This window comes from Dipteris shenzhenensis, chromosome 17 (genome assembly GCF_047967505.1).
Source record: "Dipteris shenzhenensis isolate YYH24624 ecotype China chromosome 17, Dip_SZ_1.0, whole genome shotgun sequence".
Taxonomy (NCBI): Eukaryota; Viridiplantae; Streptophyta; class Polypodiopsida; order Gleicheniales; family Dipteridaceae; genus Dipteris; species Dipteris shenzhenensis.
This window is the reverse complement of record NC_141612.1, coordinates 12,879,559-12,904,795: the sequence shown is the minus strand read 5'-3', so window position 1 is coordinate 12,904,795 and position 25,237 is coordinate 12,879,559. Positions and strand designations below refer to the sequence as shown.

The 25,237-nt window shown below is 46.6% G+C and overlaps 1 protein-coding gene across 5 annotated transcripts in view; it reads left to right on the top strand.

Annotated features, from left to right (window-relative positions):
- SFGH (S-formylglutathione hydrolase) overlaps positions 1-25,237 on the top strand; it is a 75,053-nt gene that overhangs the window by 29,787 nt on the left and 20,029 nt on the right. For all 5 annotated transcript variants that reach the window (XM_087388277.1, XM_087388278.1, XM_087388281.1 and 2 more), the window contains exons 5-6: positions 18,522-18,718; positions 18,860-18,958. In XM_087388277.1, coding sequence (XP_087244403.1) covers positions 18,522-18,718; positions 18,860-18,958 — 296 coding nt within the window. The remainder of the gene's footprint in view (positions 1-18,521; positions 18,719-18,859; positions 18,959-25,237) is intronic.

Genomic DNA, 25,237 nt, shown 5'->3' with positions numbered 1-25,237 from the left:
GGTCTCGTCCCGTGGGTGTCCATGTGATCTGGCTAGAAACCCCTCCATATAGCCAAATCCTCCAAGAACCCAAGAGAGTAAGACGTGGGTTTGGATCTAGGTGCCACTCTGAATCCTTGCCGTGCTTTACATACCCTATCCTAGAATGCTCAAGAGAAGATCTAGACAACCTGCCATTTGACTGAACATCAAAGACCAGGGGCATCCTAGTGTGCTCTTCGAAAGGCTATGACTTGAAGTGGAATGTTTGTCCTTGAGAAAGACCCCATCCGAGTAGAACAAACAACTGGTTGTCATACGTGTCGACCCAATCCTTGGGTAAGGCTGCATCAACTGCTGAATCTTCCCCACACTTTCTCTGAGGTGGCTTACCATTTGCTGTTTTGAAAGCTTCCAAGATCCTACAAAGGAGGCAGGGCCTCTCTCCCATCTGGACCACTGCATGTAATGGATTGGCCAAGTGGTCTACCAAGCTCATTAAGTATGCTATCATTCCACATGATAGGCTTCCTATTGAGCTCTTCTAGAGAAGTTGGGGGAAGTCTCCAAAGAGTATTTTTGAAGCTGTTCCAAGCTTCACAATAGCAGCCATAAGAGGAGAGGAGGGAGATATGAGGTGGATTGAAGTAAAAATCACCTGGTGATGTCTACGCAGTCTCCTCCTGAAGAAGGGTATCTCTTTGTACGTGCATACCGGCACCTCTGGTCTCCTCCTGTTGCAAGTGCCATAGAAGAGGATAGAGCTATCCATGGTAGCCTGTATGCCCCGAGGTATAATCCCCATATTCCCTAACTCGGTACATATATGTGATGATTTGAAATGCAGCATCTAGCTATAAAGGGGATGACCCAAACTCAGCTTGAATGATCTGGTGAGAAACAGATGACTTACCACAAATCATTCATGATAACATGAGAACCTGTAGTTGCTCCACACGGGCCCACTCTGTATCCAAAAAGTTTGGTCCCCACCAAGGACTGCCGTACATCCCCGTTGGGCGAACCAAGCAGTCAAAAAGCAACCCCTTGGTGCGTGGATCCTGAAAGTGCGAGTAGAAGCACTGCCTCTCTAGTTTGGCCAATGAAGCATACCCTCTACTCAAGTGTGCTTGCATCGTGGGTCTCATAGTGAAGTTGGGTTCGGACAAGATATGATGAAACTATCTCAACAGATGACCCCGCCAATGTGAATTGCTCCTGACTCATGATGGCTCGGGATGTATTGAAGATCATGACCTTGGTTTTACCCAGGTTGACCTTCAAATCATGAGACTCACAAAAGGACTATAGTGCGTCTAGGTGTCTCTGAAGCCCCTTTGCTGAGGAAGACAAGAGAGCCACGTCATCTACATAGAGCAGAATCTGGATCAGCGTGCCCGCAAGAGAGCAACCCACACCCCCCTATGTCTACATCAATGTCTCAAGCTCGTCAATGTAGAGGCCAAACAAGGTAGGCAACAAAGGATACCCTTGCTTGACCTCGATGGTGCACATGATCTCGTCTGTCCACTCGGATCCTGCTAGAACTCTGCTAGAAACTCTCTCGTAAAGTGCCATGACAGCCCAAATGATCTCTGGTCATAGCCCAAGTCCTATAGGCGCTGTATGAGGTGGGCTCTCAGAACCATGTCAAATGCCTTGCGGAAATCCACAAAGCAACAATAAACCCTCTGCTTCCATGACCTCACCTCCTCGATGATACATCTGAGCGTGAGGATGTGGTCCATGGTTCCATGATCATGCCAGAATCCGGCGTGTCCTGTTGCTGTAAGTCCTCGACACTCTGCAAGTCTGCTAACCTCGGAGTCAAGTACTGATGCATAAATCTTGGACATGACATGTCCAATCATAATGGTCCTGTAGTTCTCGGGGCTCATGGGATCCCGTGCCTTGTGGATGGGTGAGATAGTGTTAATGGTCCAAGTGTGTGGAAATCCCAAACAGACAGCTTCATTAAAAAGCTTTGCTAAGATCGGGGCTAGGAGGTTAATCCCATATGCAATGAACTCAGTGCATAGTCCCTCATGATCCTTCGTTCGGCCATTATGAAGTTTCATTACGGCATTCTTTACCCCTCCTCTAGTGAAGAAGGTGCAGGATGTGGGATGAGGCATGTGTGAGAGGTTAGGGACTGGCTGATTTGGGATGTCATAAAGTGTGCGTGCATAATCAAACCAGATTTGAGTGTCAGTGAGTGGTGGAGGGGACTGTCCTTCTAGAAATCTCCGCTAGAAGTCCTTAGAGTTGTTACTAAGCAAAATGTTCAGTAGCTCCTCCTCATTCCGACGAACGAAGTCTAGTTTCTTCCTCCGTACTAGTCTACGGTATTCATGTAGTGTATCTAGTGCGCTCAGAAGACTGTCTAGTCTACGGTATTCTCTGGTATTCATGTAGCATGTCTAGTGCGCTCGGAAGACTGTTTTTGGTTTCGAATCTAAGTTGATAGCGTAAAGCCTTACACTCATCATCGTACCAGCTATTACAGGGTATGGTCCTAGGGGGTTGTGGGCGGGTGGTGTGAGGGAAAGTGTGAATGGCAGCCTCGTGTAGTGAGCGGGTGACAAGGGCAGCACGATCCTCTAAAAGGGGTATGAAGTCAATATAAGCGAGAAGTATGTATACACGGCCAGAGTAAGAAGGTGAGTGATCCCGATCAAAGAGTATATCGTGGTAGGTGGAGTAAGCACTGAGTGGGGTGGAAGGTGCTATGCGAAGGGAGGTGGAGATGCTAAAGAAAAGGTATTTATGATCAGCCCCTGGGGAGAGAGGTGCTACAGTGAAGTCAGTAATGCGAGATGTGAAGACAGGGGATCCCATGATGTAATCAACAACACTGGAGCCCCCCCCATGTGGAAAGCATGTGAAACCACCTAAAGCGGGCCATCTGTCAAGACCATTATAGATAATGAGATCATGTATCTTGCCGAGGTCTAATAGGGCTTGCCCATAAGATGAGAATGGACCTCGCTTGTGAGCCGAAACCCGTAGCATATGTGGCCCCTCAAGGTCAATATCTGGCAGTAGAGTGGAATCATCTCTGAAGTCAAGAAGTGGTACCTGACGGGCCCTTGTCCTTGCGTTGAAGTCCCCCACTAGGAGGACTTTTGCGCAGCTAGAGAAGTCAACGATGGACTGATAAAGGGCAGCAAATGGGGATGTCTCATCATCACCTCGGATATCTTTGGCAAAGTGGGAGGTCTCGGGGGGGAAGTAGCAAACTGCGACAAACAGAATCCGGATCCAAAGAAATCTCGAATGTGTATCTCTGTGCTCTATTGAGATGGTCCCTCGAAGTATGGATCTGAAAAGGACTGCAACTCCACCTGAACCTCGAACTCCTGCTGTACCCCTCATCTCATCTCTGTAGGCAGACTTCCATGTATACCCGCTGACTATTGGAAGAGGGCGCTCTGGACTCTGATGTGTCTTTGTATAAAATACTATGTCGTGGCCTGTATAGGATTCCGAGAAGTTCCCTGGTTCTGACCATAAGGTACCATTACAGTTCCAAATGGTGCAGGACATGGTCTCGGATATCTGAGTCTCAGAGACCCCGCTTCCCTATGTAGCCCATTCTACAAAAAGTTCCTTGTAGGTGTCTTGAGTAGAGCCCATTAAAACTTGGTTAACAACCACCACCCTGGAGGCCAGGTCCGGTTTGGCTATACTCCAAAAAAGGAGTTTCCTCCTAATGCTCTCCAACACTGGAGCAAGAAGAGATACCCATACCGACCTGGCATCATAAATATCTGACAGTAACACCCCCTCTGAATCCAAATAAATCCAAAATCAGCCCCCAATTTGGAGTGTCGCGTCACTAATCCAAAAGCCTTTGGATTTGTTCCAATTCATGTGTGCACCAACTGCAATACAAAATAAATCCAAGGCTTCCCTGAAAGAAATGAGAGTCTGAGGAGTGGCATCCAAAAAAACAGCAGTGTCATCTGCCAACTCACAATCTAGGACTTCCTCATTATGTATCAGGGAAAGTTTCAGCCCAAAAATATCAGCTTGAGATTGGAGAAAAACGTACATAGCTTCAGCCACAGACAAAAAGAAAAGAGGCTCGAGGGCACCCCTGACGGACTGATCTAGAAATTTGAAATCTCTCCCTTGATCCCTTTGATGAGCACTTGGCTGTGGGCTGATCAGTACAAAGAGGAGAACCCTCTCATCCATGCATTTGAAAATCCAAAACGATGAAGGATGCCCTCTAGAAAATCCCAATCTACCTATTATAAGCTTTTTCAAAATCCAAGAGTAGAATGACTAGCTTTTGGCTGCTATGCATAGCCTAATCCGAAGCCTCCCAAACAGAGAAGATATTATAAAAAATGCTTCTGCCATGCACAAAGCCTGTCTGTGTGTCATGAAGGAGATCTAGAAGAAAGGGCTGGAATTATAAACTAATTGTTCGCTAGAATTTTGTGATAGGTCTCCATTGTGACACTAAAATTTCTGCAACCCCCTTTTGGAATGAGATGGATGAGACCCTCTGTGAGTGAGTCAGGCATAGCACTAGAGTCCCAAACGGTGTGCAGGGTTGAGGTAGTGTGATCCCCAATCTCATTTGAATGGGCAATAAAAAAGGATGGTTAAAATCCACGTGAACTCAGGCTTGTGCCCTTATGAAGAGCAAGAACTGCAGTCCTGAATTCCATATTGGTGAAAGGCGCATCTAGCAGGACCCTCATATCTGATTTCACCAATAATGGAAGGGAGGCATAAAAATTAGTAGCTATACGCAAGATGGTATCGGGATTTGTTTGCAATATGCTGCCCAAGTCAATAAGCTGTGTGACACCCTCTCTACTATGTCTCGAGCCATGAGTAGAGAAGAAATGCTTATTGACTCTACCACCCATTTGAGTCCAAAAAGAGTCTCGTGCATAAAAGGCATACTCTGCTCTTTGATCTAACAATGTATGCTGATGAGCTCTTGCTACAGCAAGGCACTCCCAAATCCAAGCATCTGTAGGCCGTTTTTGTTCTCCTCGTTGTAGGGTTGCCAATTGCTAGTGAATCCTTTCGTGAATCTGATGCCTTCAGGTACTCGCGAGACCGCGAATGATAGAAGTTATTGATATCAAAAAGGGCTGGTGCCACTTGTGAAGGGGACAACACACCACCTTGCATATGAGACACCCAAATAAACACCACTGCCTTAGTGAGCTTCACCTGTGCATGGAAGGCATCTGAAATCCTAATATTGGCAGAGTGACCTCTGCTATGAGACTTGGAATCATCAAAACCACTGGTTAGTGGTTTGAGGTAGAAGACTTGGAGAAATGCCTACTGAATCACCTCTTTCCAAAGCCCAACCGTCAACATAAAATCTATCAATGTGTGCTTGAATGGGCATCTGAGGTCTCCTGTTTGACCACAAGAACTGGAGTGACTGTGACAGAGTGTGAAAGGCATCATCCAACTAAACATCTCTGCCATCGAACTGAAACATGAAGGCATCTCAGGCTACTCTCTCCAAAGAGTGAATGCCTTGTTCTCTACCCCCCTTCTTTTTTGAAGGCAACTCCACCATGTTGAAGTCACCTCCAATAACCCATGAATATGCAATGGGGGCCCAAGAGAGAAGTTCATGTTGAAGGAGGACACAGTGCCCTCGATTGTTAGGGGCATAAAGATTGAGAAAACCAACCTTATGTCCCCCAATCAAAAGAATAACCCATTGAGTTTTAGAGGGAATGATGATACCATGTCTAACCACCAGGGGAAGAATAGAATTTGAAATTGAAATGCAAGTCCCACCCCTATTGATCAAAGCAGGTGACCAAAACATGTGACCTGAAAGCAATTTACCCGACTTTGCACAATCTCTGGCATCGAACTTGTGTTCCTAAATAAAACGAATATCGATGGAACTCTTTGTAACACCTGGATGGAGATGAGTGCAAATAAGTTGCCTATGGTGGCGAGGTGGCACACCATCAAGGCCTTATGTGTTCCAACTAACAATCCTCAGGAGGGAAGTAAAATGGAACACCTTACCCGACCTAGTGGCGAAAACAAACGCGTCCATGGGGGAAGATCTCCTACTTGAAGACCGAGGGAGGGAACCAAGTGGAGAGAAATCGTCCATGTGAGGAGGAAGACACCTTGTCAAAAGGAATACCAATCATTGCCTTACCGAAGGTGGAGGGCACAAAATCCTCCTCAAGAAAGTCCACTAGATCCGCCAAGGCAAAAAAAGATTTTCTGAAAATCAGGCCTGGCAACATCGGGGTATGTAAAATCTCTGCGTAAAATCTCCGCACTCGAAATTGGAGAGATGGTATGCACAACCCCTTCTCGTGATCCATGAGGGTTGAAACCGACCTCTAGCAAGCTAAGGGGTAGTATACTATAACTACTTGGTCATCCACATCAATCACGGCCACAATGCATCGTTTCCAGCCACTTCCATAAGTTAAATACCACCGAGAAACCAACTTTAAACATGCTGAAAGGGAGGCTAGAATGCCTTATGTTCATGAACCATACACACGAGACGCAAATTGGCCCCAAATGCTTTGGTGCCGCTTTTGGTATGTATTTATTTTCTTTGGCAACGGAAATTGCTTTTTCTACAAGGGATCGCCCTTGCACTCTGCTTCACTAACAATTGCATTGTCCAATCCAATTTTTGGCTTTGGTAGAGGCATCCAACACATGAAGGAAATGGAGAGAGTGAGAGCTAGAGAGAGTGAGAGAGTCGAAAGCTTGGAAGCTGTAGTTGCAAAAAATAGAGTGTAAAAGAGTACAACACAAAGTGAGTAGGATAAGGTTTTGTCCTAGTGACAAAACCTTAGTAGTCACTAACCATAGTTAGTGAACTAACTGCAGTTAGGGGGAAAAACCTCTAAATGAGGGAAAAGTGCCCCTAACTAACTTATTATATTACATTGGTCACTGCTGAATTATATCTATAATTCCAACACCCCCCTGCAGTGCCAATGTCATGTACAAGGCTGATCAATCACCAAACGGATATAAGTTCAGGGCACTGCGAAATGCCTCAAACTTCTCACGTGGTAGTGCTTTGGTGAAAATATCTGCAACGTTGTCATGTGTGGACACAAAGATCATACTGATCTCTCCTGCATGCAACTTCTCTCTGACGTAGTGATAGTGAACCTCAATGTGCTTCGTGCGAGCATGAAACACTGGATTCTTTGCCACTGCAATGGCACTCTGACTATCAGTGAGAATTGGAGAAGGACCCTCCAAAGACAGATGAAGATCAGCAAATAAGCGTCTCAGCCAGACACATTCAACTGTTGCTGTGAAAGCTGCCCTGTACTCAGCTTCACATGATGAGGTAGCCACTGTAGATTGTTTCTTGCTCAGCCATGAAATGCAAGATTTTCCCAAAAAGAAACAATTGCCACTAGTGGACTGCCTAGTGTCATAATCACCAGCCCAATCTGAATCACTGTAGGCACGCATCTGCAAGTCACCCCCCCTGGGAAATAGTAAGCCAAAAGACTTGGTGCCTTGCAAATAACGGAAGATGCGCTTAACTGCCTGCCAATGCATAGTTTTGGGGCTGTGCATGTACCTGCTCACCTGAGATACTGCAAACTGAATATCAGGCCTAGTATTGCAGAGATATATGAGGCATCCAACAGCTTGACTGTAAAGTGTGGCATCAACTGATTCTCCTGCATCATGCATTGTGAGTTTCAGCCCCGGTTCCATAGGAGTAGATATGGGCTTACACTCTTGCATGTTAAATCTGTCCAAAAGTTTCTGAACATACTTGGACTGAGACATAACAGTGCCACGTCTCTCATGAGAGAACTGGATCCCCAAATAAAAGTGAAGCAGCCCCAAATCTGACATATCAAAGTGGGTCTGCAAATCAGTTTTGAAATCTGCAATTTTGTCCTCATTGGACCCTGTGAGCAGTAAGTCATCAACATAAAGAAGGATGACTAATATTTCCCCCCCACCCATCTTGATGTAGAGGGTGCTCTCAGTAGGACTATTGTGCAGCCCCTTACTGGTCAAAAAGGCATGTATCTTGGCATACCATGCACGAGGGGCCTGTTTCAGCCCATATAAAGCTTTATTAAGCTTGCAGACTTGAAGTGCATTTGCTGTAATTCCAAAACCCGGAGGTGGTTTGACATACACCTCTTCCAGCAAGTCCCCATTTAAGAAGGCTGTTTTGATGTCCAACTGATGAACATTCCACTCAAAATGTGCAGCCATTGCAATTACTGATCGGATGGTAGTCATCCGGGATGTAGGAGCAAAAGTCTCCTCATAATCTATGCCCTTTTTCTGAGCATAGCCTTTAGCAACCAGCCTGGCTTTATATCTGTCAATGGAGCCATTTGGCTTCCGTTTGACTTTAAATACCCATCGTGTGCCAATAGCATGTTTACCCTGTGGCAAGTCCACAACATCCCAAGTCTGATTTTTTGCAATGGACTGCAACTCATCGTGCATGGCATTCATCCAATGCACATTACCTTGTGCCTCTTCAAATGTGGCAGGCTCCTCTTCATCAAGGAGAGTACCTGCATATGCTGATTCCACTGAATTAGCACCTTCCATGTGCCTTGCTGCACTGCGAGTCCTGCCAGGTAACGGAGCATCAAGTTTACTCTCCCGGAGAGTCTGTAACAGCCAGTTTGGGACTGTTTTTGCTGCATGTATGTCTACAATTTCTTGCTGCACCGCTTGTTCCACTGCCTGTGGAGGAGGCATGACATCCTGTGGCGGAACTGAACCATTTGAAGGTTGCTGTAAATTCTGATTTGGATCAGAAAAATCAGCAGGGGAACCCAAAGCAATGGGTAGCAACCCTTGAAAGACATCTTCTGAAGGTGAAGGCATTTGAAAATCAGCCTGAGTGTGAGCTGAATTTTCAGAAAATATCACATCTCTACTTACAATGATTTTGCGTGTAGCAGGATTGTAGAGACGATACCCCTTGCTTTCTGCACTGTATCCAACAAATATGCATTTGATGGCTTTATCTGACAATTTGTGCCTAAATTCAACTGGCATATGTGCATAGGCAAGGCATCCAAAGACTCGGAAGTGATCTACTGAAGGCTTCCTGTCATTCCAGACCTCAAAAGGAGTTTTTGTTTTTAAAGCCTTAGTGGGAGCCCTGTTCAAAATGTAATTGGCACACATCAAACCCTCTAACCAGAATTTATGAGGCATGTGTTTGCTTTTCAGCATACATCTGTCCATCTCCATGAGGGTTCTATTTTTCCTTTCAGCTTTGCCATTTTGCTGAGGGGTCAGCCTGACTGTGAGCTGATGCACAATACCCTTTTGTTTGAGGAAAGCATCAAATTCTGCAGATAGGTATTCCCCACCTCTATCCGTGCGTAATGTCTGTATCTTGAGCCCGGTTTCATTTTCAACCATGGCTGAAAAGTGTTTAAACACTGTGAACACTTCAGATTTCTTTTTCAGCCCATAAACCCAAGTAAAATTGGAGTAGTCATCAATAAATGTGACAAAGTAGAGATGACCACCCAATGAAGGAGTCCTCATGGGACCACAGACATCACTGTGTATAAGCTGCAATTTGCGAACAGCTTTAACTGAACCATCCTTCTTGAAGGGAAATCTATGCATTTTACCTAAAATGCACCCTTCACAGGCATGTGGAGGAGGTATCTCAAGAGGTGGCAATGCATCAACCATTGAAAATTTCTGAAGTGTCATTAAGCTGTTGTAATGCATGTGGCCATATCTGGCATGCCATAATTCTGCATTTTGCATGGCAACTGTAGGGGTAGAAATTGCCAAAGCATGAGCTGCTCTTTTCTGAAAAATATCAAGCTGAAAAAGCCCACGCAGCAGAGTACCAGATAACATTAAGGCATAGTTAGCTTCCCTGTCCCGGACAGCACATTTGTCATCCTCAAAGATGACCTGAAATCCCCCTCTGTTAAGAGTGGACACTGAAAGGAGATTTTTGGTTATGCCAGGCACATATAAGACATCAGAAAGTCTGAAAATTGAGCCATCAATTGCAGTGAGCTCAACTTCTCCTGTGCCACGTACTGAATATGAGGAGTTGTTGGCACAAGTGACTTTCTTACCAACAGGAGGTGGATGCAAGGAACTAAAGAGACACTTCCTCGAAGTGATGTGCTTGGATGCACCGCTGTCAAAATACCATGTGTTCAGTGTTTCATCAACACTGAAAGCAGATGCATCTGAAGGAGAGTCAAAACTGCAAGTCAAAAATGCATATGTATCATCACTGCAAGAAGCTGTACTATCCCGATCATCTGGAACAGCCAACCTAGAATCAGAAATGCAAGATAAAAAGGCATAATCTTGACCAACAAAGTTGGCTGCAGCATCCCCACTGTCAGATGCACAAGGGGCTGAATCTGAAACAGCCATTCCTGAGCTGTTTTTCTTTTCCTTTGCAATCCTTTTCCTGCATTCTGCTATGTGATGACCTGGCTTTTTGCAGTAGTGACAAAAACCCTTCTTTTTGGGCTTGCTTGCATCACTTTTAGCCTTTTGTGAAGGCTGTCCTGACCCACTGGAAGGCTGATTTGCTGCTGTTTTTGCCTGTCCCTTTGTTTTTGATTTGAATTTTGAGAGCATGGCTTGTTCACCTGCACGTGAAGCCAAATTTTTCCTGGTCTGCTCTTCCTGAAGCAGAAGTCCTATCAGCTCATGAAAAGAAAGAGGATTTGCACCCCCCCTCAATGATAAATTCAGCGAAGTATGAAAGCTGAGATAAGACTCAGGAAGAGAATTCAGAGTGGTTGTAATCATCTCTGAATCAGGAATAATTTCATCTATGTTTAACAACTGCTCTCTGAGATCCTGTAGCTTAGTGAGGTGGGCTGACATGGAGTCACCCTCCTCCATATGTGTATTGCTCAACTCTCTTTTTAAAAAAGATACCCTGGCATCATTCCGTGCTGCATACATGCTTTCCAAAATATCCCACGCTGCCCTGGAGGTCTTACACGACCGGATATGCGGAATGATTGATCTTTTCACTGAAAGAGAGATGCATGACAAGGCTAAGGCATCCCGTGAATCCCATCTCTTTTGCTCAGGAGTATTGACTGTAGCTGCACCAACAACTTGTCCTGCAGCTGCACCTTGTGCACGACCTCTTCCACCTCCTTGCTGAGGAGGGGTAGCAGGTGCAATATCTGTTGGTCGGATTTCATCCCCATTGACATAATCCCATAAATTGCGAGAAATCAGAATATTACGTACCATGAAACTCCAGAGGGAGTAGTTGGTACCATCCAATTTGTCTTCCTGTGAAAGACCACCGAACTGGAACTCATTCTGATTTTGATGGGCCATATCTGAGAAAGAGATTGAAGCAGATACAAAGCTGAATTCCCTTACTGGGAATAAAATGCACAACTCCCAAAAACACACCCAAGCACGGGCTGTATATGCAACTTAGATTTCTGCATTTGAGCTGTCAGAAATCTGTCCAAGCATAAAACACTCTCCAAAATCTGCCAAAAGTGTTCCAAACACTCCAAGAAAGGCAATATGTACTGAATACTCCAAAAAATACTCTCCAAACACAAAAGCCCCAATTTGTGGCTAGAAATTGCAGCCAGAAAGGGGTAAAAATGCTAAAAGCCCCAAATCTGCAATTTTAATACAAAAGCCCCAAATTTCAGACTATATCTCCAATTTTTCTCCAGATGTAGCTCCAAAATTGCACAATGATTGCAATGTCTGCAATATGCAAAATGCCTCAAATATACTCCCAAACAACTGAACCAAACTATGGTTTTCTGCAAGATGTGCCTGCCAAAGAACACCTGTGGCTAAATGCAACCTGTGAAAATCTGCAAGTACAGATCTGAAAATGCAGAAATGCACACAAATCTGTAAAGAGTGCAGGAGGTACGGTACAGTACTAACTGTACGGTGGTACGGTACAGTACGGACTGTACGGTACAGATTGTACGGTCAGTACGACAAGATTGTCCAGGTGCTCCTGCTCAAGTACGGCGATGTACGGATGGCGATGTACGGCGTTGTACGAAATACTGCTCAGGTACGATGACCCGTACTGTGCTGTACGGCGATCTGTACGACACAGTACGGCGATCTGGACGGAGCAACGTCGATATGTACGGCAATCTGTACGGGAGCAGTACGGATGTTTTACGGGAGCTGTACGGAGGAATTGCGGGAGCTGTACGACACTATGCGTCAGGATTCCGTACAGTCGTACGGACTGTACGGACAGATTGGAGCAGGCTGGAGCTGGAGGCAAGGCGCTGGTACGAGAAGGAGCAGAGGGCTCAAAGGCCTAGAACCTGCTCTGATACCAAATGAAGGAAATGGAGAGAGTGAGAGCTAGAGAGAGCGAGAGAGTCGAAAGCTTGGAAGCTGTAGTTGCAAAAAATAGAGTGTAAAAGAGTACAACACAAAGTGAGTAGGATAAGGTTTTGTCCTAGTGACAAAACCTTAGTAGTCACTAACCATAGTTAGTGAACTAACTGCAGTTAGGGGGAAAAACCTCTAAATGAGGGAAAAGTGCCCCTAACTAACTTATTATATTACATTGGTCACTGCTGAATTATATCTATAATTCCAACAACACATACTAGCACCCAACTGCCAAGGCAAAGCTAAGGCATTTCCCAGTGTTTGTGTCCAATTAAAAGCTGCGAATGCATTCCACAAGGCATCCAACTAGCTAAATGGTGTTTGGCAGTCCCACAACCACCAGCCTCTTAGGGGGACAATGCAACAACACAGATCCCAAACTGCATAAGTGACCTCAAGGTAGGAAGAAATCCACAACACCTCCCTCTCTCACCAATCTAGGCACACCCTCTGTGTCTGGGTGTCTGTCCATAGCCTAAATGTCCAAGGCAGAACTTCGAACCACAAGAAAGCAACAAAGAGCTTCAAAAATGACAAATGGAATCAAAATGAAGGGTCATAACGACTGTACCCGCTGTCCATGGAAGAGGGGCGATCTCTAGCCTCGCACCTATCCTCTGTCCAGGTCCTCGGTGATATACATGTGACCTTCAACTCTAGGAGACAACAGATCCACAAAGCAAGAGGCAGCAGGAGAAATGGGCAACTTGGAGGGAGAGGGAGAGAGAGAGAGAGAGAGAGAGAGAGAGAGAGAGAGAGAGAGAGAGAGAAAGAAATTTTAACAAAGGTCCACGGAAGGCCATACATGGCTATGGGACACAAAATCATCCGAAAGGAAAATACATCATCAACGATGCGCCAACTAGGTGGCCTCATCGTAATACAGCTAAGATGCCAAAAATGGCTACAAAAATCCTAGATACAAAATGAAATGAAATAGAGTACCAAAAATGCCTAGATACAAAATGTAAAATATGAAATATGAGGAACATTGTCTTCCCTAAGGGGTTTGTGATCCAAAGAAATGATGGAAGTCATGGCCATCGACCATGCCTCCTGCCATGAGTGTGAAGATCTGGGCAAGTGTCAAGTGGGCTGCTGGCGGTGCCAAGTCTCCATGGAGCAATCTCCTCCGAAAATCTGCCATCATCCTCCGTCGTCTAGAAATAAAGCGACGGGTACGGCCTGTGTAAGATCATCCTGCGGTGCTGCCGGATCATGTCATATGTACATCCTCGGGGTGGAACCATCGGTGCTCTCTGGCAAGATGGGCTATCTCTATGCTCATGGTCCTGTGCCTCGTCCTGCTCCTCATGAATAACCAGGTCTCTGGCAGGGATGCGACGGTGCTCTCTGAGGAATCTCTCTCTGTATCTGGTGATCTCCCTGATGAACAACGCTAAGCAATACTGATCCTCATACTCCATAATCCGAGAGAGAGGTCCAAATCCGTGCCCAAATAATAACAGTGAAATCTGCCACGGATCTCATAATATAAAGGCCACAGAGAGAGAGAGAGAGAGCTCAGCGTGGAGAATGATCACGGGTAGGAGAGAAATCCGTGCAGAGAGAGAGAGAGAGAGAGAGAGAGAGAGAGAGCTCAGCGTGGAGAATGATCACGAGTAGGAGAGAAATCCGTGCAGCTAGGAGTTAGCCTTGGGAAGCATGCAACAGATCCATACAGCAAGGTATATGCCTCAAATTGCATGCCAAAATGCTCCGTACAATCAGCAAACAGCCTTGGGCTGCTTGAAAACTAGCAATAATTACACCTCGAGATGCAAGCTAGGTGATCTGTATAGTCCGTACATCAATAATTGCACATTGAGTTGCGTGCCACAGCATGCAGCCAATGAATGCGTGAAGGATCGACCTCAAAATGCGTGCAATCCAAAGATTCATACTGATGATCACTGGGATGAAGAGAGAATTCCATACGTCACGTAGCAACCTACAAGGTGCAAAGCTAGAGAGAGAAATTCAAAGTAGAGAGAGAAGACAACACTTGCAATCACATGCACACAAGAGACTGCCATGTGGCTCATTAATGCCCCATAAGCCACTAACCAATGACACACTTATGCCTTCCCTTGGGCCCAACCTTTTGAGGCCTCTTTTCCTTGGTTTGGCCTAGCACTTGGGCCTAGTGGGTGTACCTAGGGATTGGTGTTAGAAAATACCCAACAGAGGGTACACGTAGCGGAAGACTTATAGTAGGAGGAAGGGATAGCAGGGGCTGAAGAGGCTGTCGACATCTCTGCTGTATATACCACACAGCAAAATCAACCAAACTCAAATGCAGTAACCCAGAACTCTGAATGCACCTGACTGAACCTGAGTCACCCTCCTTCTCGCAAGGGCACAATCCTCCAGTCGTGGAAGTCGATTCCCTAGAGCTTTTGAATCAGGGTCGTCCTTCAGCAAGGTCCCTGCCTTCAGGCTCCCTCACTTGTGAGCCTCCTACTTGGGCTCTGATACCATGTTAGAAAATACCCAACAGAGGGTACACGTAGCGGAAGACTTATAGTAATGCCCAGGAGCTCACACAGTGTGCGGTGTGGGTGTGGAATCACATACTTCTTTACTTATGTGCATACAATAGGTGTGCAGACTCATCAATAGACAATGAACCAATCAGATAGAGAAACCACCAAATAATATATTTCCGTCCAGAACTATGGACACAATACAAAAGAGACAGATCCAGAGTCCCACCAATGGTGTGGTCCTCTGATCTTACCACAAAAGTCCTTCTCCTATCTGCTGGCTATCTCTAGACTAGAGTCCGCGTGCTCCACCTCGAGCGTGAGTAGACTTTCCGTCTAGAATGATCTTCTCCACCTTGCTGTCTGGAAACCAGTCTAGGTGGGCAGCTTCCTGCAAGCTAAGTCTGCAGCACAAGGTACTACTTTCTCCTCCTGACTGTAGGCCCAAAGATAGCCCTGCTGCTGCTCCTTCTGCTGATGGAATTGCTGCTCCAGATGATGCTGAAATGAGGCCTGAGGCCTCTCCTTTTATAGGCCTCAAGGGCCTGGCCAGCCAACCGACTCAGTCTGTACAAAAACCGACTGAGTCTGTACAAAAAACCGACCCAGTCTGCTTGGGAAAAACTGCCCTTAAAGGGCTCACAATTCAGGCCTTTTATGGCCCAAACTTCCAGGGCTTTTGGCCCTCCATTCAAGGCAAATATGCAGCCTATAAAAGGCCTGCCACCTCCCCACTTCCAGTCACATTCCTTGCTGCAGATCTGAGCCTGCATTCCCTGCCATGTCTGCGCCTCTGCAAACAGTGCGCCTCCATGTCCTAGATCCTGCGCAATCTGTCCCAGACTGTCTTGCTTCTGCTCCGTACTTTCCTGGCCCTGTGTCCTGCCCTTAACAGTCCTAGATGTGCTGCCCACATACCAGCCATGATGCTGTCTATGTGGCAGCCCCTTTCTCTCTTTTCCTGTTGGGCACAGCCCTAGGTCTCCCTCCCCCATGCTCTCCTCATATGGGGGCTTACAGATGGGGAGGTGACCTTTCCAACAATTGGACCCACTTCTCACATCAAACCTTAGCGGTTTTTAGTATCCACGGGTTTGTTTGCACATAGAAAATCACGTCCCTATGACAAGGGGGGACGCGAATGAAGAATGTGGCCGCTTGAAAGAACCATGACCACGAAGATGTGTAGAGGCTCCAAGGCTGGTCCTATCCAAGAATAAATAATCTATAGTAACGGCCTAGTCAAGATGAGGAGTTGCAATTGGGTCAAGGTGAGGAGCTGAAATCAAGATAGCATCCGGAGGAGTAGTGTCCTGAGCTGAGCAAGGGGTAGCCTTGGGTACAACTCTGGTTGCAGCCTGAAAAGGATAATGAGAATCACTAGTCGCAACCAAAACAGGAATGTTCGAAGCCTTGACTGAGGCTGGGTTCAGGATGAATTAGGGCCCCTCTTGATTTGCAGGTGGTGGAGGAGCATAGACACTAATTGGAATCCAAAACGAGATGATGGGTGCAATGGTTGCTGATCGTGCAATATGTGTCGGATGTGAAGGCGGTGTTGGAGGAATACCTTGTTGAGGTCGAGGAGGAGCTGTACAAGAAGGCTTTTTGGGCCTCTTCTTCTTTCTTGCGCAATCCTTGGCAAAATGCCCAAAGGTCCTACAGATCCTTTGTTATTGGTCTTGTCTTCCCGCAATCTCAACTCTCTACCGAAAGAAAGAACCATCAAGGCGCTGGAGCATGACATGGTCATCGGATAAGTTAGGGTCTCAACGACAACCCTAACTCTAGGAGCCCCATCTGATCTGATCACCTCTGTTGCTCTGAAGAGGGTAAACCAGGGAGGGGGGGGATCTCTGTGACCACTCCAAAGGTAGCTCCAATCGAGGCAAGGAGCCGATGATGGAACCTAATGAAAAGGGAAAAGACCTGGCTATTGTCTTCTATTGGGTCAAAGCCTAGCGTGAAAGATCCCAAAAGAATCCTTAGAGCCCAAGTGCAATGGGCTGGGTTTGAGTACAATGCTCGCAGCCAATGGAGAATCAAAGACCACCAGGAAGAAACCACGTCCCAACAAATAAACATCTTTAAGGCATGGGATTGGGTTCGAGGGTAAAGCCGCACGCATCCAGTATTTGGCCTGAATTTTGGAAGGATGGGATCCATAGATTCGAGTGAAGAGGTGGTGGAAGACTCTAGTTCTGTTGGAATGGTCACCTCCCCATCTGTAAGCCCCCATATGAGGAGAGCGTGGGGGAGGTAGACCTAGGGCAGGATGTGCCCCAAAAGAAGAGAGGAGGGTACCTGGCTGATCTGCAGGAGCATAAGGCGGAGCAGAGGACAGCAGTAGGGACCCAAGAGAAGAGGCCATGAGCTCACGGATGATGTCAGCAACAGTACGGAACAGTACGGAGCTGAGGCGCACACGTGTGGGCAGATCAGGGAGCCAAGAGATAGCGCAGCATAGTGGGGGTCTATGGGCAGGTATACAGCCTGCAGCAGGGTCTCCAGCAGCAGTAAAGGGGAGCCTAGCAGCAGCCCAAAAGGGCCTGGCTAGGGCCCTTATATAGGGCTGGTTGGGCTGAGCCAACCAGGTCGGTTGGGCCAGCCAACCAGGTCTGTCCAGTCGGCCCAGTTAGGGCTGGCTGGTCGGTCCATTTGAAAGGGCCTTGAGCCCTATAAAAGGAGAGGCCTCAGGCCTCATTTCACATCCCAAATATCCAACAGTTCAGCAGAAAGTGGAGCAGACAGGTGCAACCTGAAGGCATTCCCTTTGGCCTCATCTTGGACGTAAAGGAGAGTTGAAGGTGTGCTACAGGCTGAGCTCCCTAGGGGCTGGACCTTGGCTGTCTTCTAGGGCAGCAAGGTGTTGTGATCATCATACCTTCTGCCCCAGAATGGGTTTGAGACCTAAGGACATCATGAATCCTGCCCAAGCAATGACTACTATAGCAATTAACACTATCAAAACATGACTAATACAACAAATCCATTTGCAATCCAAGATTGGGTAGAACGAGATGCGAAGTCCTTAGCCAATATACCTTGCATCTGTGATACAATCATAGATTGTTTTGAATTTGTTCTTTTTTATCATTTGTACAAGCAAGGTACATAGACGTTCTACATTAATGATGTGGCATATATGGCTACCATGAAGCCACAAAGGTCCCACAAACAAATTAGTATCATGTCAACTACTTGATGTCAATTAAGCTGTATTAAATGAACATTAATAGAGGAATGAATTGTTTTCCGTTAAACTCAAATAGTTAGTTATAAAGTCTCCGAGGCACATATGGGAGATAGATTTGAGGAACAAAAATGTCCAGTACAGCTGAATAATGCAAAGCATGAACCAAATAGGAATTAGCATGTAAAGCTCAAGAACAATTCCCATGGAGTGAGGAAAGTGACAATAAACAAATGATGACATTTACATGGCCAAATATTTGCATGGTAGCTGAAATTTATATTGGGGCTTACTAATCAATATTTGCAGGTATTTGAAATTTATATTGGAGCCTGTTTTATTATGTAGGGAAGATGTTAAGTTTTTGCCGAAGGATAGGATAGCATTTTTCAGTGTCAGATTTTGATGCTTCATGAAAGTTGTAGTTGGCTCGGCAAAAAAGATTGAAGAGACTTTGTTTCCTAAATCTTTTGCAGGTGCTAGCTTCTATTTAAATGCCACACAAGAGAAATGGAAAAACTGGCAAATGTATGACTATGTCACTAAAGAAGTACCGAAGCTTCTTAGTGCAAACTTTCCACAACTCGATACTACACGTACCTCTATTTTTGGACATTCTATGGGTGGGCATGGTGCACTCACCATTTTCTTTAAAAATCCCGGTAAATATAAGGTAAGAGCTGCAACCATAGCTTTGCATTCGGCATTCAACAATTATTATAAGGCTTGGTTTAATGCTTTATCATATCTGCAATTTCAGGGTTTTAAATGATTAAAGTAAAGGGTTTTAATATGAGTGTGTTTTGTGTTATAGTCTGTTTCAGCATTTGCTCCCATTTGCAATCCTTCAAATTGTCATTGGGGACAGAAGGCTTTTACAAACTACCTCGGTGATGACAAATCTTTATGGAAGGTCCATCTTCTACCCCCCTCCTCAAATAAGATTACGACTAAGACAAGCACACAACATGCATACAATTGCTTCTTAATAGTATTCCATTCATCGGACCATAAGACATGTGGTATAGGTCACAATTGTGGTCATATTTGGACAAGCATAGAGCACCTCGTCTCCCTCCCCCCACCCCTCTCTCTCTCTCAGCCCAAGTGGCTTGTATGAACCACTCATTGATTGTACTTTGTCTCATAGGCCTGCGAGGCCTCTCGAAGACGTAAATCTCTCTCTCTCTCTCTCTTTCCCTCCCCTCCCAGCCCCTCCTATCCCTCCCCTAGCCTGTTACAACTCCTGCTGCAGACTTCTCCAGCCTAGCTCAAACAGCTGTGGGGCTATTCGCCAGGCCCCTTCGCATTTGGTTGTGGGGCTGATTCCAGCCCTTGCCTACCCTCTAGGATCCCCTGTGGAGCTATGCCCTCCCAAGACTGTCATGGGGCTGATTTCCAGCCCCCACCTACCTTCTAGCCTTGGTTGAGAAAATTGACAATCTGGAGGCCACAAATGTAGAATGCACATGTGGATAAGTGAAGAAACAAGGAGGGAAAATGCAGGAAGAATGGAGAGAAGAGAAGGCCAAGAGAGAAGAAGGGAGAAGGAAAAAGCAAGGTGTGAATCTGAAAAAAAAACTCCAAGACAAGGTACATGCTTTGATTGAGTATGCTTGTGCTTTCTAAGTTAGGATTGTAATTTTGCCTCTTTGTAGGAAACGACACATAAGTGTAAAGGGTCCTTTTAGTTTTTTATGTTTTAAATAAGAGAGAGAGAGAGACAGAGAGAGAGAGAGAGAGAGACAGAGTTAATTCCAGTATTTTGGAAGTTTTTTTTATTTGGGGGGGTTTCTTGACTTGCTTGTTTATTTTTGCTTGGTCACCTTCTTCCTTTCTTCTTTATTTCTTGTTTTCTTTCTCTTTTGTTTATTTGACGTATTTTAGTAAGCACTGGGTTTGCTCAAGAGACTACGCAGGTCTTTAGAAACCCAGTATAGCTGCTTATGCTTGGGCATTGATGATGACATAAGTGTTGCTTTGCTTGCTATGTATGTCTTCCCTTGCTAAGTATGTCTTCCTTTTGTTTTACATAAAAGTTTTTGTTTACCTCTTTTTTCTTCTCTTTCATTTTCCCTTTTATTTTTTGTGTAGATTTTTGGTCTTTAGAATAACAAAAAATCTAAATTTGTTTGATTGGACTTATTCTAGTCTTACAAAGGTATATATATATATACTTGCTTTGGGAATTGAATTGCAGTAATTGAAAGACATGAACGCGACTCTAGAGGGGACCTGCAAAGCCATGGAAGAGAGAACAGAAAATGCCACTATAAGGAAAGACATTGAAGCTATGCAGGCAGCAATGCAAGGGACACACGTTGAACTCAAAACAACAAATCAGCTAAGGGGGAGGCAAAGTTGATGTAGTGGAAGGATGTGGTTAGAAAAGGAACATCAACCCCTAAGAAAGAGATCATATCAGATGTCCTTGAGGAGGATGAGGGACGGGGCAACAAATCCTTAAATGTAATGGTTAGAGGCCTACTAGGAGGAGATACCCCCATGGCGGGCGCCAAAATCCAGTTCATCAAGATGGGGGTCAACCTCACTTGCGAGGTAGCTAGGTAGCTTGGAGTGTGGGCAAGGCTGATGCATCAACCAGGCCATTAGCGGTGAGATTCTGAACAAAAGAGGACAGGTCTACCCTCATGAGCATGAGGGCAACATTGAAGGGAACTAGGACCTTTTGGGATAATAATCTTGCACTCCTACAACAAGAAACCATAGGGAGGAACCCAGCTCATGCCTAGGAGTCCCTGGTATAGGGGCTAACAGCGAGGTGGGGACTATACAGCCAGCGAATCCCTCACGGAGTAAAAGTGTAGAAGACTCTTGTAGGCCAAGCCTTGCAGAAATGTGCGCGCCTCGCGACTGTTGCTCTAGAGCTTGGGGTCCCACGCTCCTAGGTGGAGCGCAGGGTGTAGATGATATCTTGCCAGATGGTAGCCAAGGGTGGAACCGGATGCTCACCCATCACACCGGACTACTGTGAGCAACCCAAACATGTCGTGATACTGGCTAGTATCTCCCACACGCTATCCTACGGAGGGGATGAGAATCTAGGCTATCAGGGGGGACTGCCTCATGGAGCTCTATCCTCTGAATGATCTGACTTTGTATCCAATAAGTTGGAGAGACCTCATCAATCCAAAGCGCTTGACCTCCCTCAGTGAACCAAGCCACCATCCCCTAGGTGTAGTCCCTCTGAAGGCTCTGCATGAAGGTCATAATGCTGAGGGCTCTCATCCAAACCCTCACTGTGCTACGATAGCTGCGTCCATCCCGATCCCTGATCTCCAGGTGCCAAATGAGGGGCTGATGCTCGAACTCCTCTCTACAACGAGGCTGAGCACAGATGAGGCCCCTTGCTAATCTCTCCCAGACCCTACGGAGGCTCGTCATCATGGGGGAACCCTTCCTTGTAAGGGGGGCTTTTGAAAAGATTCATCTTTGTGAATGCTGCCACTGCCCCCCAGTGCGTGGGGTGTTCCTGAGAAGCCCTCGCTATAAGAGTAGCTTTCAGGGCTCTGCACCACGGGTGAGGCCCTGCACAACCAACTTGTCCAAGAGGGCTTTGCTCTGCATCTCCAGATCAATGATACTTAAGCCTCCCAATGCTTGCGACATGATCACCGTCTGCCAAGCGACCCGGGTTGTGGTATTCCTCGTGCTGTCCGATCTTGCCCAAAGGAAATTCCGAACCAAACATCGGAGCTGCCCAATGCACCCCCTTGTGAAAGCACCAATAGGAGGCGATATACCAGGCCGTGGCAAGGACCTTGTTTGCCACTAGGGTATGGCCCACTAGGGAGAGTTTGGTCGAGCTCTAGTAGAGAAGTTTGCGCCTAACACACTAGAGGATCGGGGCGATCTGCTGCTCTGCTATAATATCAATACCCACCTGGCATCCGAGGTATTTCGTTGTTTGGTCCCGCGGTATCAAGTGGAAGCCAAAGTCACTCCTGCTCTCTCGAATCTCATGTGTCTCCTCAGAGCCTGTGAAAAAACCGATGGATTTTGTCTAGTTGATCCGCGCACCCGAGGCCCACAGTAGATAGCCAGGGCTCCTGTGACTCTCTCCAAGCTCACTGTGGGGCCCTCTACATACAAGGTTGTGTCATCTGCAAACGCAGAGTCTAGCAGCTCCTCCTCCTGTTTGATTGGGAGCCTCAACCTTGTGAGGCCCACTACGTGCGATCTCAAGTAGTAGCCCAAAGCCCCTGCCACAAACAAGAAGAGAAAGGGAGCGAGGGGACAGCCTTGATGGACCGGGCAAGAAAGAGGAAAGGACTCGCTAGTGTGTCCATTGACATGCATTTGACCTCCCCGCATAAACTGCAAAAACTCCTCTAATCCATCTGTTTGAGAAACCCAACCTCTGCATAGTACCCTCCAGGAAAGACCACTCCACCCTATTGTAAGCCTTCTCAAAATCGAAGAGAAGGATTGCCAAAGGATGTGACTCCTCGCTGGCCCAATCCATTGCCTCCCAAAACGTGAAAATGTTGGTCCAGGATGTTGCGCTCCTGAACAAACCTGTTATGCATGTCATGGATGATGTCGGTGAGATGAGGTCGTATTGTATGCGGTATCAAGCAAGGTGATCAGTCTCCACTGCCAAGTGTCTGACCTATCTGCCCCTTTCGGGATCAAACAAATCCACCCCCTGCTCAGGGACTGAGAGAGGGAGCCCATGCCGAAGATCTCCAGGCAGGCTAGGCGGAAAGGAGTGGAGATGATCTCCCAGAAGTTTCGGAAGAAGATCGGAGTCAAGCCATCTTCGCCAGAACACTTTTGGGTCGAGAGGGCCTTGAGGGCTTCCCAGAGCTCCTTATTCGTGAAGCACAACTTCCGTGAGACTATTGTCGGAACGTGGTCCCAAACTAGCTCACGGGCCACCAAGCAAGCTGGAGTCATCCTCTTTGTCTGAAAGAGCTGACTGTAGAAAACCGTGGTCAGCTCTAGAATCTCCTGTGGATTAGTGTGCATAATGCCCTGCGGATCCTGTAAACACTATCCTGTAAACACTGCAATTGCGTGCATGCCGATCGAGGTCCAGTGGTCTGAAAGAACTGCTTCTTCACCCTTCCCCCTGCATTACCCACCCGGCTTGGGCGGAGTGGTAGGTGAACTCAGCCAGTCGAACCTCCGTGTCCTGGAGCTCAAGGCGCACACACTCAAATCTATCACTAAGCCACTGGGATCCTGGGTCTTGCTCCCTGAGTCTCTCTATGGAGGCAAGGTCTCGCCGCAGTGCACACTCGCGCTCCTGAAGAGCCCTCCTCCGTCTAAGGGCGTGAGACTACAACTCCTCACTGCTCCTCTGAATCGCATTGGCCACCCACGGAGCCCAGCCCTTGCATCGTGCTGACTCTGACTGCTGCCAAATCTTTGCCATAACCTGTAGAATCTCCTCTTCTTGGAGGAGGTCCTGTGGAATGCAGACCCCCTTTTGTGAAAGACCTTGGCGGAGTTGCTCTAGGAGGAGTACTGCTAGCTGACATCATGGTGCCTGCCCGAATCCTTATAGAGCTGCCTCTGTGGAGTGCCCAGTCCCCAACGTAGAAGCGATCCAGCCTCTCAAGCAGTCTGTCATGTCTCCTCTAGCTGAAAGAGAAGAGGAGACTTCCAAGTATCTTGCTAAACTCTGGCTCTCGCCACATGTCTCTTCCTCTGATCATGAAAGATGAACTGCTCCTAGGTGCTTCGCTTTGCTGCGGGTATCTCAGAGAATGCGGCACCACCTTGCTTGTCCTCCCCAAACTCCAAGTTGTTGAAGTCTCCTCCAACAATCCAGGAGTCAACATCTCTGTCAGCCTCCTCCAAAAAGGCCGGAGGGTGCTATCTGCACGTTGGGGCATTTTGGTTCAGGATCCCAATCCTAGACTCTCCCATTCTGTCTCCCATCCAAACTGCCAAGATTTATGCATCAGTACTTGACTCCGAGGTTAGCGGACTTGCAGAGTGTTGAGGACTTAGAGCAGCAAGACAAGCCGGATTCCGGCGTGATCATGGAACCATGGACCAGATCCTCATGCTCAGATGTATCATCGAGGAGGCGAGGTCACGGAAGCAGAGGGTTTATTGTTGCTTTGTGGATTTCCGCAAGGCATTTGACTTGGATATTTTGACACTTTGCATGTTGCCAAAACAATTGATCTTGAGAGCTCTTGTAAATTCTTCACGTTTTGAATTTTGTAGCAGCAGCTGTATGCTGAACTCATCTACTCAGAAGTCTTTCAAGAAATAAAGACCTTCGGGAGGGGGTCAGCCCGACATTTTGTCTTGGGTCCTAATGTGTGAAGAGTGAGAAAGAGAGAGAGAGAGATATTGTTTGCAGAGAGAAAGAGAGCTGTGAGTAAAGCAATAGTGCAGCAAGAGAGTTGCATAGCTGTAAATATTTGCAGCTGATCGGTTTGTCAGAGATCTCTAGACAGCTTTCAGCCAAGTCCGGACAGCAATTGAAAGGTTTCAAGAAAAGCATAAGAATGCTTCAGATAAGCATAGGAGACAGTTAGATCTCAAAGAAGGGGATTCGGTGCTTTTGAAGTTCGAGAAAGCTAGGCTCCGTAAGATAAAGGGCAAGCGAAAGGTGTATGCAAAGTTATCTCCCAGATAATATGGCCCTTTCCGGATTACAGAAAACATTAATGAGGTTGCATACATGATGGCACTGCCAGAGCATTGGAGGATTCACAATGCCTTTCATGTGAGTCTTCTAAAGAAATTTCAGCGACTGGAGCCTATAGAGCCAGTAACAGAGGATCCACCAGGTTTTGGTGAACCAGTGAATTTCCTATTGACAGGCCTTCTTCGTCAAGTGGCAGGGTTCTTTCCCCTGTTGATTTTTCGCCACTTGGTTCCATTCCTCGCTCCTCGAGCAGGAGGTCTTCCTTTGTTGAGGGATTTGTTTCCACCACTAGGTTGGGTAAGGTGTTCCACTCTACATCCTCCCGTGGATGAGGATTATTAGCTGGAACATACAGGCGTGCCAAATTGCTGCTGCATACAACTGATCCGGGATCAGCTTCATCCAGGTGTTACTGGGGGTTCCATTGATATCTTATTTATTCAGGAGCACAAATAGATTCTAGAGATTGTGCCAAGTCAAGCAAGTTGCTTTCTGGCCATACATTTTGGTCGCCTACCTTGGGCACTAGGGGGGGCACTTCTATTTCAGCTTTGCAGT